The sequence below is a fragment of the Pelobates fuscus genome, chromosome 4, assembly GCF_036172605.1.
Source record: "Pelobates fuscus isolate aPelFus1 chromosome 4, aPelFus1.pri, whole genome shotgun sequence".
NCBI lineage: Eukaryota > Metazoa > Chordata > Amphibia > Anura > Pelobatidae > Pelobates > Pelobates fuscus.
The window spans coordinates 3,326,793-3,343,473 of NC_086320.1; the positions used below are offsets into that span (position 1 = coordinate 3,326,793).

Here is a 16,681-nt window from a genome sequence, read left to right on the forward strand (position 1 = left end):
GGGGGCAGGAACAACAACCTCTGCCCCCTGTAACTCAGCCTGCCGCTGGGGAGGAAGGACGACACCTTCATCTCCCTGGGGTTGCTCACAGGACCAGTCTAGGAACTCTGCTACCTCGGGTACTGCTGGTTGCTGTTGGGCGGGAGGGCCGGTTGTCTCTTCCCAGGCCTCATTGATGAGTCGCAGGTAATCCCCCTCCAGGTTCCATTCCTGGTTAACTAAATATCGTAGGTCTGCCTCGAGGTCAATAGCGCCAAAGAGACCCAGCATGTTCTCTCGGATGCCGTACAGGTCCCAAAAACGATAGTCGGTATCTTCCCCAAAGTCCTCGTCACCACTATTATCCCAAAATAGACCGGGGCCAGTGTAATCTCCGCCTTCTGGGAACTCATACTCTGCCATCCTGGGGACACACTGAGCCGCGTACCACTGTAGCGCCTGGTATGCGTCGTCGAGCACCAGTTCTGCGTATACTAGAATCTCGAGTCTAGTCACCCACTTTTCTGTGGTCTGATTTCTCAGGAGGGGCATCCGCTCTGCCATTCTAGCCAGAATTCGCTGCCTTCTGCTGCGGCGCTGATCCCCTCGTGAATACTGTACTTCCTCTAGGGCTTCGTCCCACAATTCGGCTCTGACAGTCTCTCTGTACATCAACATGTCCTCTTCTGACATTGCTCTAGGCCTCCGGAGTACGGAACCGTACAATCTATCCTGCAACTTCTCCTCCATTTTCTGAGTTCCTTTGTAGATAGGGTCGCTGTACGGATACTAGCGTTGCCCTCAATTTGTAATCCAGAAATGGTGTTGTCTGTAGCTGTCCCTCTGGTTGTAGGAACGATCCCGCCGCTTGCCACCAATTGTAACGGACCGTTTCACTTACAAGAGGATAAAACCCAGTTTAGGCGATAATCCCCTTTCCAGATGCACAGGCAGCTACTGCAAACACCATTCTCCCGACTGGAACCACACGAACACTGGAACAGCTGAACAAGAAAAGCAGACATCGGCTTACACTCTTGGCAGTCAGCATACAATCCCATTCCCCCAAAGACCGAGACGACACATCGCTTTGAGGGTTAAGCAAGAACTCTAGACTGGGACACCCAGTCTGGCTTTTATTTCCAACTCACACATACAGGCCACACCCAGGGGGAGGCATAAAAGAACCAATGACATAGATGTTACCTCCCACACATCCCCTCCCCTTAGTGTGACACATAATCCCATTATGCATACAGAGTAAAATATACTTTTACACAACTTTCATAACTTTAAAACCATACATCACATTCACATAAAAATACATATCCACAATCAATCCATTCAGGGGAACAACTTATTAAAAAATGGCATGAATCCGACCAGGGGTTTAAAAGTTACTAAAAGTATCTTTTGTTCCTTCTGGCTCAAACAGTAAAAGTAAAACATCCCCACAATGCATCCTGGCTTCCTCCCTTCTGCCCTGGAGATAATTGGAGAAGTAATCCAACTATCTAGGACTAGAGTCAGACTCCATTAACCACATGGTTGCAAAAAGACAGTAAAAGACATAAACTTACATACTGATACATTTAACACATAAAACCCACATTTCTACTGTGGCGGTACCAGCCTTGCCACTGGGCATTGGAGAAGACTGATTGCCAGCCTCCTGCCATGTGACTATGGCCCCTGAGATGTATTGCCTGCTCTCCTGTACTGCTGAGGATTGCTACCCCTTAGGTGGATTTGGCTATGGAGCTTGTGTAGTGCCCTCTGTTGGTAGCAACAGTAATATGCACTACCTGAATAGCAAGACTGGTAATTTGCATATTCGGGTAGATTTGCATATCGCTAATTCTGCATGCAGGAGAGACATTTGTGTTAATTATGGTCTTCCCCACCTATTTATAAATATGTAATTATTTTATAATAAGTCACTGAATGTTGCCTGCTATGATTTGACTGTTTGTAATTTTATTGAGTTTTCACAGCAATGTTAATGTAATGACCAAATGGGCTAGTCCCAAGTAAAATAAAGATTTTGTCAGTTCTACTTCACCCTCAATTTGGAGTCCTGTCTCTTATTGGGGGGAATCTGCTACAAGGGATTGCTATGCTCTGCATATTCCCTTGCTATAATCACTCCTAAGCTCTTTTAAGAGCTCGTTCCTGCTTCGCTCTGGAAGGAAGAGAGGTTCGTCCTGCGGTGGTTGTGTTGTCGGCTAGAGTGCTTGGAATCCTCAAGAAGCGCTAGGAGCATCCATCAACGGAGGTACCCAGTCGGGGTGCCAGGTGATCCGTTACATTGGTGGCAGCGGTGGGATGGCTTCCTAGCCTTGGGAAAACCAGCACTACTTCAGAGATGGAAGGCCGTGCAGTATCTCCCTTTGATGCCAGGCTCCAGCAGCGACTACAGGATGTGATGCGCAGTATGGAGTATCCTATCCCAGAGGAAAAAGAGACAGAGTGGAGGGTGGCGCTTCGTACCGATCTCTGGAAGGAGGACATCGACGAAATTCGACCCTTCCGGTTCGAGGAAATCCTGACCACTAACCAGCGCCAAGCAGAACAACTAGAGCTGCGGATGCCATTATTGGGAAACCAGCCCTCAGAGGAATGGGTAAGCGAACTGGAGACGTTAGTTGAGACTGAGGTGTGGCTGGATGATTCCTATCGGGCCCTGCGGTGGCATGCTTACCACCTCTACCCATGGCTGATCGAGTACAAGTGTATTGAGGGGGAAGACTACGATGGCCCTGGTTTGTTGTGGGATACTATTGAAACTAGTCTCTGGTTCGGAGACACCGACATTGCTCGCTTCTGGTCCATCCGAGCTGAGCGGGCAGACAACTGGGACCTTACGGAGATCGATGCCATTCAGCCAGATCTATCTTTTCTTGCCAACCGGGAGTGGGAACTAGAACAGGATTATGTTTGCCTATTCCAATGTATAACGCCACCTGTCTCTGACATGATGGGGCTTATTGACTGTATGCCACCGGAAGCATTGAGTTTAGTTCTTCCTCCCCAGCAACCAAGCCTGTTATCAGGGGACCTTGGTACTGTACCACATATGTCCCAACCAGCACCAGAGATGGAAGATCTTATTGACTTGTCCTGGGAAGACACCCAGCTGGCAGGTGGAGATGGGACCGAGGTCTCTCTACCGGCCCTACAGGGATGCTGGGCAGTCGGCCCAGATCCCCAGCGGCAGTATGTATCCCAGGGAGCTGAAGGTGCCGTCCTTCCTCCCCAGCGGCAGTGTGTGTCCTTAGGAGAGGAGACAGTTGGTCCCTCTTCCCAGCAGTCCAGGGAGCCGAAGGTGCAGTCCTTCCTCCCAAGCGGCAGTGTGTGTCCTTAGGAGAGGAGACAGTTGGTCCCTCTCCCCAGCAGTCCAGTGAGTCTCAGGGAGCCGAAGGTGCAGTCCTTCCTCCCCAGCGGCAGTGTGTGTTACAGGGAGCTGAAGGTGTCGTCCTTCCTCCCCAGCAGCAGTGTGTGTCATTAGGAGAGGAGACAGTTAGTCTCTCTCCCCAGCGGCTGAAAGTATGTATGGGAGAGGAGCTTGTTACCCCCTCTCCCCAGCAGCTGAAAGTGTGTATGGGAGAGGAGCTTGTTACCCCCTCTCCCCAGCAGCAGCTTAACCCACCAAGGGGAGACAGTAAGCTCCACAACAGTGCAGATGGGACCGTGGTCTCTGCACATGCACCACTAGGGGTAGGGACAGTCGGTCCTGTCCACCAGCAGCAGGGCTGTTTAGCCAAAGGGGAGACAGTCGGTCTCCCCCTCCAGCAGCAGGACTATGTAACCAAAGGGGAGACAGTCGGTCTCCCCCTCCAGCAGCAGCCCCAGATCCCGAGAGAGGAGCCTACCAACTCTTCTTTTCAGCATGGCTCCAACCAGGCTACTCCCGTGGTAGCGCTGGCACTCAGCAACCCACCAAGGCAGCCTATCAGTACCCCACACAGCCTTGTTGAGGCACCTGGACATGGACGAGCTAATCTTTTACCCAGGTGTAGTAACCATGTATTGTGGGTAGGCTGTATTACTGTTTGTGCTTCGTGGGTGGGTTGCTGGACTAACCAGGGCACTGACCGGCAGGAGGTCAGATACCCTGTTAGTCTGTTTGGAAAAGGGGAGAAATGTGGCGGTACCAGCCTTGCCACTGGGCATTGGAGAAGACTGATTGCCAGCCTCCTGCCATGTGACTATGGCCCCTGAGATGTATTGCCTGCTCTCCTGTACTGCTGAGGATTGCTACCCCTTAGGTGGATTTGGCTATGGAGCTTGTGTAGTGCCCTCTGTTGGTAGCAACAGTAATATGCACTACCTGAATAGCAAGACTGGTAATTTGCATATTCGGGTAGATTTGCATATCGCTAATTCTGCATGCAGGAGAGACATTTGTGTTAATTATGGTCTTCCCCACCTATTTATAAATATGTAATTATTTTATAATAAGTCACTGAATGTTGCCTGCTATGATTTGACTGTTTGTAATTTTATTGAGTTTTCACAGCAATGTTAATGTAATGACCAAATGGGCTAGTCCCAAGTAAAATAAAGATTTTGTCAGTTCTACTTCACCCTCAATTTGGAGTCCTGTCTCTTATTGGGGGGAATCTGCTACAAGGGATTGCTATGCTCTGCATATTCCCTTGCTATAATCACTCCTAAGCTCTTTTAAGAGCTCGTTCCTGCTTCGCTCTGGAAGGAAGAGAGGTTCGTCCTGCGGTGGTTGTGTTGTCGGCTAGAGTGCTTGGAATCCTCAAGAAGCGCTAGGAGCATCCATCAACGGAGGTACCCAGTCGGGGTGCCAGGTGATCCGTTACATCTACATATCCCCAGTTTAACTCAACACATAAATACCTACATAATATTTAAGACAGTATTACTGTGATATGTTACAAAGTCTTAAAGGGACATTAGTCCCAAAAGTCCCAATATGTCCATCGCTGATTTTAAAGGGCCAGTAGCAGCAATACAAATTATTACATGCCCAAATATAGTTTCTAAAGTGCAATATGTCCAGGGGCCATAGTCAGCGGGCAGGAGGCTAGCAGCCAGGCCTCTCCAGTTCACAGTGGCGAAGCTGGTTTCGCCACACAGGCCACACCCAGGGGGAGGCATAAAAGAACCAATGACATAGATGGTACAACCCACACATCCCCTCCCCTTAGTGTGACACATAATCCCATTATGCATACAGTGTAAAATATACTTTTACACAACTTTCATAACTTTAAAACCATACATCACATTCACATAAAAATACATATCCACAATCAATCCATTCAGGGGAACAACATATTAAAAAAATGGCATGAATCCGACCAGGGGTTCAAAAGTTACTAAAAGTATCTTTTGTTCCTTTCTGGCTGGCAGAAAAACATCCCCACAATGCACCCTGGTTTCCTCCCTTCTGCCCTGGAGTTAATTGGAGAAGTAATCCAATTATCTAGGACTAGAGGCAGACTCCATTAACCACATGGTTGCAAAACGACATAAAACACTTTAAAATACATAAAGTCACATTTACACATAACACACAGACATTTCACCTATCCCCAGATAGCTGGGATCTGCACGCACAAAACTACCGAATAGCGCGCAGATCCTACTCACACAGTACAATTGCCATGGAGCTAAAGTCTTTCCCATAGTCTTTCATTATATGAATAGGCTCCATGGTATAGCTATCTGGGGTATCACATTCCCATAAAGTCTGGTCCATAGTCCAAAGGCAAGAGGCAGGCAAGCAGCCCCCTCCAAGGACACGTGGCGAGGTCGGTTTCGCCACACTTCTCCCCTTTTCCAAATAGACTAACAGGGTATCTGACCTCCTGCCGGTCAGTGCCCTGGTTAGTCCAGCAGCCCACCCACAAAACAGAAACAGCAGTACAGCCCACCCACAATAAACGGTTACTACACCTGGGTAAGGGAGAATCTGGTCCATGTCCAGGTGCCTTACCACGGCTGTGTGGGGGACTGGTAGGCTGCCTTGGTGGGTTGCTGAGGGGGCAGAGACCAGCGGTACTGGGGGAGTAGTCTGGTTGGAGCCTGGTTGCTGGAGACTGACTGTCTCCCCTTTAGGTGCATAGCTCGGCTGCCGGAGGGAGAGACCGACTGTCTCCCCTTTGGATACACCGCTCTGTGGCTGGGGGACAGGACCGACCGTCCCTACCCCTTGTGCTGTAAGTGCAGAGACTACGGTCCCATCTGCACAGTTGTGGGGCTTAACATCTCCCCTTGGTGGGTTAGGCTGCCGTTGGAGAGAGGGTGTAACAAGCTCCTCTCTCTGGACGGTGAACTGCCGCTGGGGAGAGGGGTTAGCAGGCTCCTCTCCCTGCCACTCTCTCTGCTGGTGGAAAGGGAGACCAGCTGTCTCCCCTTTCATTCTCTTGTCCTGCTGCTGGGGTGCGAGACTGACTGTCTCTGCTCCCTGCAGTACACACTGCCGCTGGGGAGGATGGACGACACCATCAGCTCCCTGGGGTACACACTGCCGCTGGGGAGGAAGGACGGCACCATCAGCTCCCTGGGGTACACACTGCCGCTTGGGAGGAAGGACGGCACCTTCTGCTCCCTGGGTTACACACTGCCGCTGGGGAGGAAGGACTGCACCTTCTGCTCCCTGGGACACACACTGCCGCTGGGGAGGAAGGACGACACCTTCGGCTCCCTGGGTTACACACTGCCGCTGGGGAGGACGGACGACACCATCAGCTCCCTGGGTTACACACTGCCGCTGGGGAGGAAGGACTGCACCTTCTGCTCCCTGGGACACACACTGCCGCTGGGGAGGACGGACGACACCATCAGCTCCCTGGGGTACACACTGCCACTGGGGAGGAAGGACTACACCTTCTGCTCCCTGGGGTACACACTGCCGCTTGGGAGGAAGGACGGCACCTTCTGCTCCCTGGGTTACACACTGCCGCTGGGGAGGAAGGACTGCACCTTCTGCTCCCTGGGACACACACTGCCGCTGGGGAGGAAGGACGACACCTTCGGCTCCCTGGGTTACACACTGCCGCTGGGGAGGAAGGACGACACCTTCTGCTCCCTGGGGTACACACTGCCGCTGGGGTGGACGGACGACACCATCAGCTCCCTGGGTTACACACTGCCGCTGGGGAGGAAGGACTGCACCTTCTGCTCCCTGGGACACACACTGCCGCTGGGGAGGACGGACGACACCATCAGCTCCCTGGGGTACACACTGCCACTGGGGAGGAAGGACTACACCTTCTGCTCCCTGGGGTACACACTGCCGCTTGGGAGGAAGGACGGCACCTTCTGCTCCCTGGGTTACACACTGCCGCTGGGGAGGAAGGACTGCACCTTCTGCTCCCTGGGACACACACTGCCGCTGGGGAGGAAGGACGACACCTTCGGCTCCCTGGGTTACACAGTGCCGCTGGGGAGGAAGGACGACACCTTCTGCTCCCTGGGGTACACACTGCCGCTGGGGTGGACGGACGACACCATCAGCTCCCTGGGTTACACACTGCCGCTGGGGAGGAAGGACTGCACCTTCTGCTCCCTGGGACACACACTGCCGCTGGGGAGGACGGACGACACCATCAGCTCCCTGGGGTACACACTGCCACTGGGGAGGACGGACGACACCATCAGCTCCCTGGGGTACACACTGCCGCTGGGGAGGAAGGACGATACCTTCTGCTCCCTGGGACACACACTGCCGCTGGGGAGGACGGACGACACCATCAGCTCCCTGGGGTACACACTGCCGCTGGGGAGGAAGGGCTGCGCCTTCAGCTCCCTGGGACACACACTGCCGCTGGGGAGGAAGGACGACACCTTCAGCTCCCTGGGATTCCTTTTTGGCCAAATCTACTAGGGCTTGCAGGTACTCTCCTACTAGTTTCCTGGCGAGCTGCACGGCTCTCTCCGGGGGGTTGGGTCCATAGCCAGACAGCACCTCATTGACCTCTCTGTCCAACTCCTCCTGAGTGTAGTCAAATGCCATGCTTGCTCTGCTGAAGTTGATTCTTTTGTAGATAGGGTCGCTGTACGGGTACTAGCGTTGCCCTCAATTTGTAATCCACGGAAATGGTGTTTCCTGTAGCTGTCCTTCTGGCTGTAGGAACGATCCCGCCGCTTGCCACCAATTGTAACGGACCGTTTCACTTACAAGAGGGTAAAACCCAGTTTAGGCGATAATCCCCTTTCCAGATGCACCGACAGCTACTGCAAACACCATTCTCCCGACTGGAACCACACGAACACTGGGACAGCTGAACAAGAAAAGCAGACATCGGCTTACACTCCTGGCAGTCAGCTTACAATCCCATTCCCCCAAAAAACGAGACGACACATCGCTTTGAGGGTTAAGCAAGAACTCTGGACTGGCTCATCCAGCCTGGCTTTTATTTCCAACTCACACATACAGGCCACACCCAGGGGGAGGCATAAAATAACCAATCACATAGATGTTACCTCCCACACATCCCCTCCCCTTAGTGTGACACATAATCCCATTATGCATACAGTGTAAAATATACTTTTACACAACTTTCATAACTTTAAAACCATACATCACATTCACATAAAAATACATATCCACAATCAATCCATTCAGGGGAACAACATATTAAAAAATGGCATGAATCCGACCAGGGGTTCAAAAGTTACTAAAAGTATCTTTTGTTCCTTTCTGGCTGGCAGAAAAACATCCCCACAATGCACCCTGGTTTCCTCCCTTCTGCCCTGGAGTTAATTGGAGAAGTAATCCAATTATCTAGGACTAGAGGCAGACTCCATTAACCACATGGTTGCAAAACGACATAAAACACTTTAAAATACATAAAGTCACATTTACACATAACACACAGACATTTCACCTATCCCCAGATAGCTGGGATCTGCACGCACAAAACTACCGAATAGCGCGCAGATCCTACTCACACAGTACAATTGCCATGGAGCTAAAGTCTTTCCCATAGTCTTTCATTATATGAATAGGCTCCATGGTATAGCTATCTGGGGTATCACATTCCCATAAAGTCTGGTCCATAGTCCAAAGGCAAGAGGCAGGCAAGCAGCCCCCTCCAAGGACACGTGGCGAGGTCGGTTTCGCCACATGTATAAATATGGAAGCCTGTGAATAAAGACCTCAGTTGACTCCCAGAACTGTGTTTCGTCCGGTTACTGGGGGATTTGGGATATTGCCTTACTTTTCAGCGCTGACTGGATTTACCCTTAATACCAGCGGAGATCGTGGATTTTAATATTGCACTCCGTTACAGGGTAGATTTGCATATTGCTAATTCTGCAGGCACGTAAGATATTTTCTGTTACATATGGTCTCCCCCACCAGTTTAAAAATATGCCATTGAGTTATAATAAGTCACCGTATGTTGCCTGCTATGATTTGACTTGTTTGTAATTTTATTGAGTTTTCACAGCAATGTTAATGTAATGACCATATGGGCTAGTCCCAAGTAAAATAAAGTTTTAGACAGTACTTCTTGATCCCTCAAAACGTATCCTTGTCTCGTTATTGGAGGGAGCTGTTATAGTCACACTGGGGATTGCTATGCTCTGCATACTCCACTTAGCTCATTTAAGAGCTTGTTCCTGATATGCTCTCCTTGGAGGAGAGGTCTTTCCCATACGTTCCTGGAGGACAGAAGCTGATCCAGGGTGGAAGGAAGACGGCGAGACTCCAGTCAAGCGTCCATCAACGGAGGCTACTCGGTCAGAGTACGGGGAGCTCCGTTACATAGCTGGTCTGGTACAATGAGTGAGGTAGAACCAGGATCAGCTAGCCGGTCTGGTACAATGGGTGAGGTAGAACCAGGATCAGAAACTAACAGGTCTGATACATTGGGTGAGGTAGAACCAGGATCAGAAACTAGCCGGTCTGATACATTGGGTGAGGTAGAACCAGGATGAGAAACTAGCTGGTCTGGTACAATGGGTGAGGTAGAACCAGGTTCAGAAACTAGCCGGTCTGGTACAATGGGTAAGGTAGAACCAGGATCAGAAACTAGCCGGTCTGGTACAATGGGTGAGGTAGAACCAGGATCAGCTAGCCGGTCTGGTACAATGGGTGAGGTAGAACCAGGATCAGAAACTAGCCGGTCTGATACATTGGGTGAGGTAGAACCAGGTTCAGAAATTAGCCGGTCTGGTACAATGGGTGAGGTAGAACCAGGATCAGAAACTAGCTGGTCTGATACATTGGGTGAGGTAGAACCAGGATGAGAAACTAGCTGGTCTGGTACAATGGGTGAGGTAGAGCCAGGATCAGAAGCTAGCCGGTCTGGTACAATGGGTGAGGTAGAACCAGGATCAGAAACTAGCCGGTCTGGTACAATGGGTAAGGTAGAACCAGGATCAGAAACTAGCCGGTCTGGTACAATGGGTGAGGTAGAGCCAGGATCAGAAGCTAGCCGGTCTGGTACAATGGGTAAGGTAGAACCAGGATCAGAAACTAGCCGGTCTGGTACAATGGGTGAGGTAGAACCAGGATCAGAAACTAGCCGGTCTGGTCCAATGGGTGAGGTAGAACCAGGATCAGAAACTAGCTGGTCTGGTACAATGGGTAAGGTAGAACCAGGATCAGAAACTAGCCGGTCTGGTACAATGGGTGAGGTAGAACCAGGATCAGAAACTAGCCGGTCTGGTACAATGGGTGAGGTAGAACCAGGATCAGAAACTAGCCGGTCTGGTACAATGGGTGAGGTAGAACCAGGATCAGAAACTAGCCGGTCTGGTACAATGGGTAAGGTAGAGCCAGGATCAGAAGCTAGCCGGTCTGGTACAATGGGTAAGGTAGAACCAGGATCAGAAACTAGCCGGTCTGGTACAATGGGTGAGGTAGAACCATGATCAGAAACTAGCCGGTCTGGTACAATGGGTAAGGTAGAACCAGGATCAGAAACTAGCCGGTCTGGTACAATGGGTGAGGTAGAGCCAGGATCAGATACTAGCCGGTCTGGTACAATGGGTAAGGTAGAACCAGGATCAGAAACTAGCCGGTCTGGTACAATGGGTGAGGTAGAACCAGGATCAGAAACTAGCCGGTCTGGTCCAATGGGTGAGGTAGAACCAGGATCAGAAACTAGCCGGTCTGGTACAATGGGTAAGGTAGAACCAGGATCAGATTCTAGCCGGTCTGGTACAATGGGTAAGGTAGAACCAGGATCAGAAGCTAGCCGGTCTGGTACAATGGGCGAGGTAGAAGCAGGATCAGATTCTAGCTGGTCTGTACAATGGGTAAGGTAGAACCAGGATCAGAAACTAGACAATAGGTCATTTGAGATACACCCACCCACCCCTCCCCCCCTCCCCACTTTGAATTAGGCCACTCTGATTTTAAAGGGACACTCCAGGCACCCAGACCACTTCTGCTCATTGGAGTGGTCTGGGTGCCAACTCCCACTACCCTTAACCCTGCAAGTGTAATTATTGCAGTTTTGTATAAACTGCAATAATTACCTTGCAGGGTTAAGTCCTCCCATAGTGGCTGTCTACTAGACAGTCTCGCCCACCGGCCGACGGAGGAAGAAGGAGGAGCGGCGGGGGAGGAGCAGGCAGCGACGTGGGACATGTCGCTGCCTGAGGTAAGTGACTGAAGGGGTTTTCACCCCTTCAGTAACCGGGGATTGGGGGGTGGGAGGGAGAGGGACCCTCCAGTGCCAGGAAAACGGATTGTTTTCCTGGCACTGGAGTTTCCCTTTAATTCAGTATCATTTTAAATCAAGTGTGATTTGCAAAAATAAGGTGGATCATTCTGGGGGCATTTAGACTGCAAAACCTGTACACTATTATTATTTATCAAGCACCAACAAGTTCCGCAGCGCTGTACAGTGGGTGGACTAACAGACACGTGTTTGTAACCAGACAAGTTGGACACAAAGGAATAGAGGGGTTGAGGGGCTGCTAATTCCAGTGGTGGAATCCCCCCCAAATAAATGCTAGGTAAATGAGTTATTTGCAAAGGACCCCAGCTCCAATATAACAGAGGGGACCCCCATATTTCTATTTTATTGGGAGGAAAGTTTTTAAGTGATTTTTTGAGCCCATTGTGGCAGCACCATAATACAGACCTGGCTGTCACAATATGGCACTGGCTATGACCAGAATGTACGGTTAATGTGGTAATTTTATTTACTTCCTCCTCGTCAGAGGCCCGCCCCCGCAGAGTTGTACTCACCTGCAGAGTAAAACCATGGCGATGAAGCAGGCAGCAGGGTTGGCAATATTACTCAGCACCACAGACAGGTGATAGGCATCGGCACCGTACGGCAGACAGCTGTAGGTCTGTACAGAAGGCAGGATGCCATTGGTCAGTGCATTGGAAACACCTAGGAGAACCAGCAGGTAGACATTCCGCATTGACCAGAAGCTTTGCTCTACAGCTTTGTCAGCTCCTCGTGTCGTCTCCTCGTCACTGCTCCGTAGAGGGTACGAGTCCTCAGAGTTCTCTCCATCCTGAGTTTTGGCTGCTCCATCCCGTTGCTCTGTTTGTTTTTTGTCACTTTGTTGCCATAGCTGCAGGACAACAAACGCCACTGTGGAGACCAAAAGCAGAGAAAACAGACCCCAAAAGTAGGCAGAGGCCGAGAAATTTTCCTCCATGTAGTGAGCGTCTGTACTGTTTCCCCAGGTAGAATTTCTGCATTCGAGTCGTCCAACTCCCTGACCCAAAGCCAGCACACAGGGGAAGAGCGCACTGAGGCCCTGGCCAATGAAGAAACTGCGGATGTATTGCTGGGGGAATTGGTACATAAAAGGCAGAAAGGTGACATTGGACGTACAGCAGCCAAGTGCCAGTAGGTAGGCCAACAGTAGGTAGGCTACACTGTGATCCTCTCCTGCTACAGGCACACGTCTGTCCCAGAAAACGGCAAGGAACCCGGCAGACACCAGGCTCAAGGCGTAGATAGAGCGGATAAGCCACGGCTCGGAAATCCGTCCAGGACATACGCGATGGCTCACAGTTACTGCAAGCGGACCAAGATTACCCAGAGCAATGAGCACGGTCAGAAACGCAGGGAGGTTCCAGCCTGCACCACAGGGGAGAATAAACAGAGGGACAACAGGTCAGCATGTTCCCCCTTCTGTATAATTAAATATTGCTTAATAATGGGAAGCAGATAGAGGGGATGGATGGAGTGATGGGAGTGGATGAGAAGCAGATAGTGAGGGGATGGATGGAGTGATGGGAGTGGATTAGAAGCAGATAGTGAGGGGATGGATGGAGTGATGGGAGTGGATGAGAAGCAGATAGTGAGGGGATGGATGGAGTGATGGGAGTGGATGAGAAGCAGATAGTGAGGGGATGGATGGAGTGATGGGAGTGGATGAGAAGCAGATAGTGAGGGGATGGATGGAGTGATGGGAGTGGATGAGAAGCAGATAGTGAGGGGATGGATGGAGTGATGGGAGTGGATTAGAAGCAGATAGTGAGGGGATGGAGTGATGGGAGTGGATGAGAAGCAGAGAGTGAGGGGATGGATGGAGTGATGGGAGTGGATGAGAAGCAGATAGTGAGTGGATGGATGGAGTGATGGGAGTGGATTAGAAGCAGATAGTGAGGGGATGGATGGAGTGATGGGAGTGGATGAGAAGCAGATAGTGAGGGGATGGATGGAGTAATGGGAGTGGATGAGAAGCCGATAGTGAGGGGATGGATGGAGTAATGGGAGTGGATGAGAAGCAGATAGTGAGGGGATGGATGGAGTGATGGGAGTGGATGAGAAGCAGATAGTGAGGGGATGGATGGAGTGATGGGAGTGGATGAGAAGCAGATAGTGAGGGGATGGATGAAGTGATGGGAGTGGATGAGAAGCAGATAGTGAGGGGATGGATGGAGTGATGGGAGTGGATGAGAAGCAGATAGTGAGGGGATGGATGGAGTGATGGGAGTGGATGAGAAGCAGATAGTGAGGGGATGGATGGAGTGATGGGAGTGGATGAGAAGCAGATAGTGAGGGGATGGATGGAGTGATGGGAGTGGATGAGAAGCAGATAGTGAGGGGATGGATGGGGTGATGGGAGTGGATGAGAAGCAGAGAGTGAGAGGATGGATGGAGTGATGGGAGTGGATGAGAAGCAGAGAGTGAGGGGATGGATGGAGTGATGGGAGTGGATGAGAAGCAGTTAGTGAGGGGATGGATGGAGTGATGGGAGTGGATGAGAAGCAGATAGTGAGGGGATGGATGGAGTGATGAGAGTGGATTAGAAGCAGATAGTGAGGGGATGGATGGAGTGATGGGAGTGGATGAGAAGCAGAGAGTGAGGGGATGGATGGAGTGATGGGAGTGGATGAGAAGCAGATAGTGAGTGGATGGATGGAGTGATGGGAGTGGATTAGAAGCAGATAGTGAGGGGATGGATGGAGTGATGGGAGTGGATGAGAAGCAGATAGTGAGGGGATGGATGGAGTAATGGGAGTGGATGAGAAGCCGATAGTGAGGGGATGGATGGAGTAATGGGAGTGGATGAGAAGCAGATAGTGAGGGGATGGATGGAGTGATGGGAGTGGATGAGAAGCAGATAGTGAGGGGATGGATGGAGTGATGGGAGTGGATGAGAAGCAGATAGTGAGGGGATGGATGGAGTGATGGGAGTGGATGAGAAGCAGATAGTGAGGGGATGGATGGAGTGATGGGAGTGGATGAGAAGCAGATAGTGAGGGGATGGATGGAGTGATGGGAGTGGATTAGAAGCAGATAGTGAGGGGATGGATGGAGTGATGGGAGTGGATTAGAAGCAGAGTGAGGGGATGGATGGAGTGATGGGAGTGGATTAGAAGCAGATAGTGAGGGGATGGATGGAGTGATGGGAGTGGATTAGAAGCAGTTAGTGAGGGGATGGATGGAGTGATGGGGTGGATTAGAAGCAGTTAGTGAGGGGATGGATGGAGTGATGGGAGTGGATGAGAAGCAGAGAGTGAGGGGATGGATGGAGTGATGGGAGTGGATGAGAAGCAGATAGTGAGGGGATGGATGGAGTGATGGGAGTGGATGAGAAGCAGATAGTGAGAGGATGGATGGAGTGATGGGAGTGGATTAGAAGCAGTTAGTGAGGGGATGGATGGAGTGATGGGAGTGGATGAGAAGCAGATAGTGAGGGGATGGATGGAGTGATGGGAGTGGATGAGAAGCAGATAGTGAGGGGATGGATGGAGTGGATGAGAAGCAGCTAGTGAGGGGATGGATGGAGTGATGGGAGTGGATGAGAAGCAGTTAGTGAGGGGATGGATGGAGTGATGGGAGTGGATGAGAAGCAGTTAGTGAGGGGATGGATGGAGTGATGGGAGTGGATGAGAAGCAGTTAGTGAGGGGATGGATGGAGTGATGGGAGTGGATGAGAAGCAGTTAGTGAGGGGATGGATGGAGTGATGGGAGTGGATGAGAAGCAGATAGTGAGGGGATGGATGGAGTGATGGGAGTGGATGAGAAGCAGATAGTGAGGGGATGGATGGAGTGATGGGAGTGGATGAGAAGCAGATAGTGAGGGGATGGATGGAGTGATGGGAGTGGATGAGAAGCAGATAGTGAGGGGATGGATGGAGTGATGGGAGTGGATGAGAAGCAGTTAGTGAGGGGATGGATGGAGTGATGGGAGTGGATGAGAAGCAGTTAGTGAGGGGATGGATGGAGTGATGGGAGTGGATGAGAAGCAGATAGTGAGGGGATGGATGGAGTGATGGGAGTGGATGAGAAGCAGATAGTGAGGGGATGATGGAGTGATGGGAGTGGATGAGAAGCAGTTAGTGAGGGGATGGATAGAGTGATAGGAGTGGATGAGAAGCAGTTAGTGAGGGGATGGATGGAGTGATGGGGGTGGATTAGAAGCAGATAGTGAGAGGATGGATGGAGTGATGGGAGTGGATTAGAAGCAGATAGTGAGGGGATGGATGGAGTGATGGGAGTGGATTAGAAGCAGATAGTGAGGGGATGGATGGAGTGATGGGAGTGGATTAGAAGCAGATAGTGAGGGATGGATGGAGTGATGGGAGTGGATGAGAAGCAGAGAGTGAGGGGATGGATGGAGTGATGGGAGTGGATGAGAAGCAGAGAGTGAGGGGATGGATGGAGTGATTGGAGTGGATTAGAAGCAGATAGTGAGGGGATGGATGGAGTGATGGGAGTGGATGAGAAGCAGATAGTGAGGGGATGGATGGAGTGATGGGAGTGGATTAGAAGCAGATAGCGAGAGGATAGATGGAGTGATGGGAGTGGATTAGAAGCAGATAGCGAGAGGATGGATGGAGTGATGGGAGTGGATGAGAAGCAGATAGTAAGAGGATGGATGGAGTGATGGGAGTGGATAAGAAGCAGTTAGTGAGGGGATGGATGGAGTGATGGGAGTGGATGAGAAGCAGATAGTGAGGGGATGGATGGAGTGATGGGAGTGGATGAGAAGCAGATAGTGAGGGGATGGATGGAGTGATGGGAGTGGATGAGAAGCAGATAGTGAGGGGATGGATGGAGTGATGGGAGTGGATGAGAAGCAGAGAGTGAGGGGGTGGATGGAGTAATGGGAGTGGATGAGAAGCCGATAGTGAGGGGATGGATGGAGTAATGGGAGTGGATGAGAAGCAGATAGTGAGGGGATGGATGGAGTGATGGGAGTGGATGAGAAGCAGATAGTGAGGGGATGGATGGAGTGATGGGAGTGGATGAGAAGCAGATAGTGAGGGGATGGATGGAGTGATGGG

At 51.0% G+C, this 16,681-nt stretch overlaps 1 protein-coding gene across 1 annotated transcript in view; it reads right to left on the reverse strand.

The window, feature by feature from the left end:
- SLC52A2 (solute carrier family 52 member 2) overlaps positions 1-16,681 on the reverse strand; it is a 142,943-nt gene that overhangs the window by 49,619 nt on the left and 76,643 nt on the right. Inside the window, exon 4 of the mRNA XM_063450911.1 lies at positions 12,167-13,019. Coding sequence (XP_063306981.1) covers positions 12,167-13,019 — 853 coding nt within the window. The remainder of the gene's footprint in view (positions 1-12,166; positions 13,020-16,681) is intronic.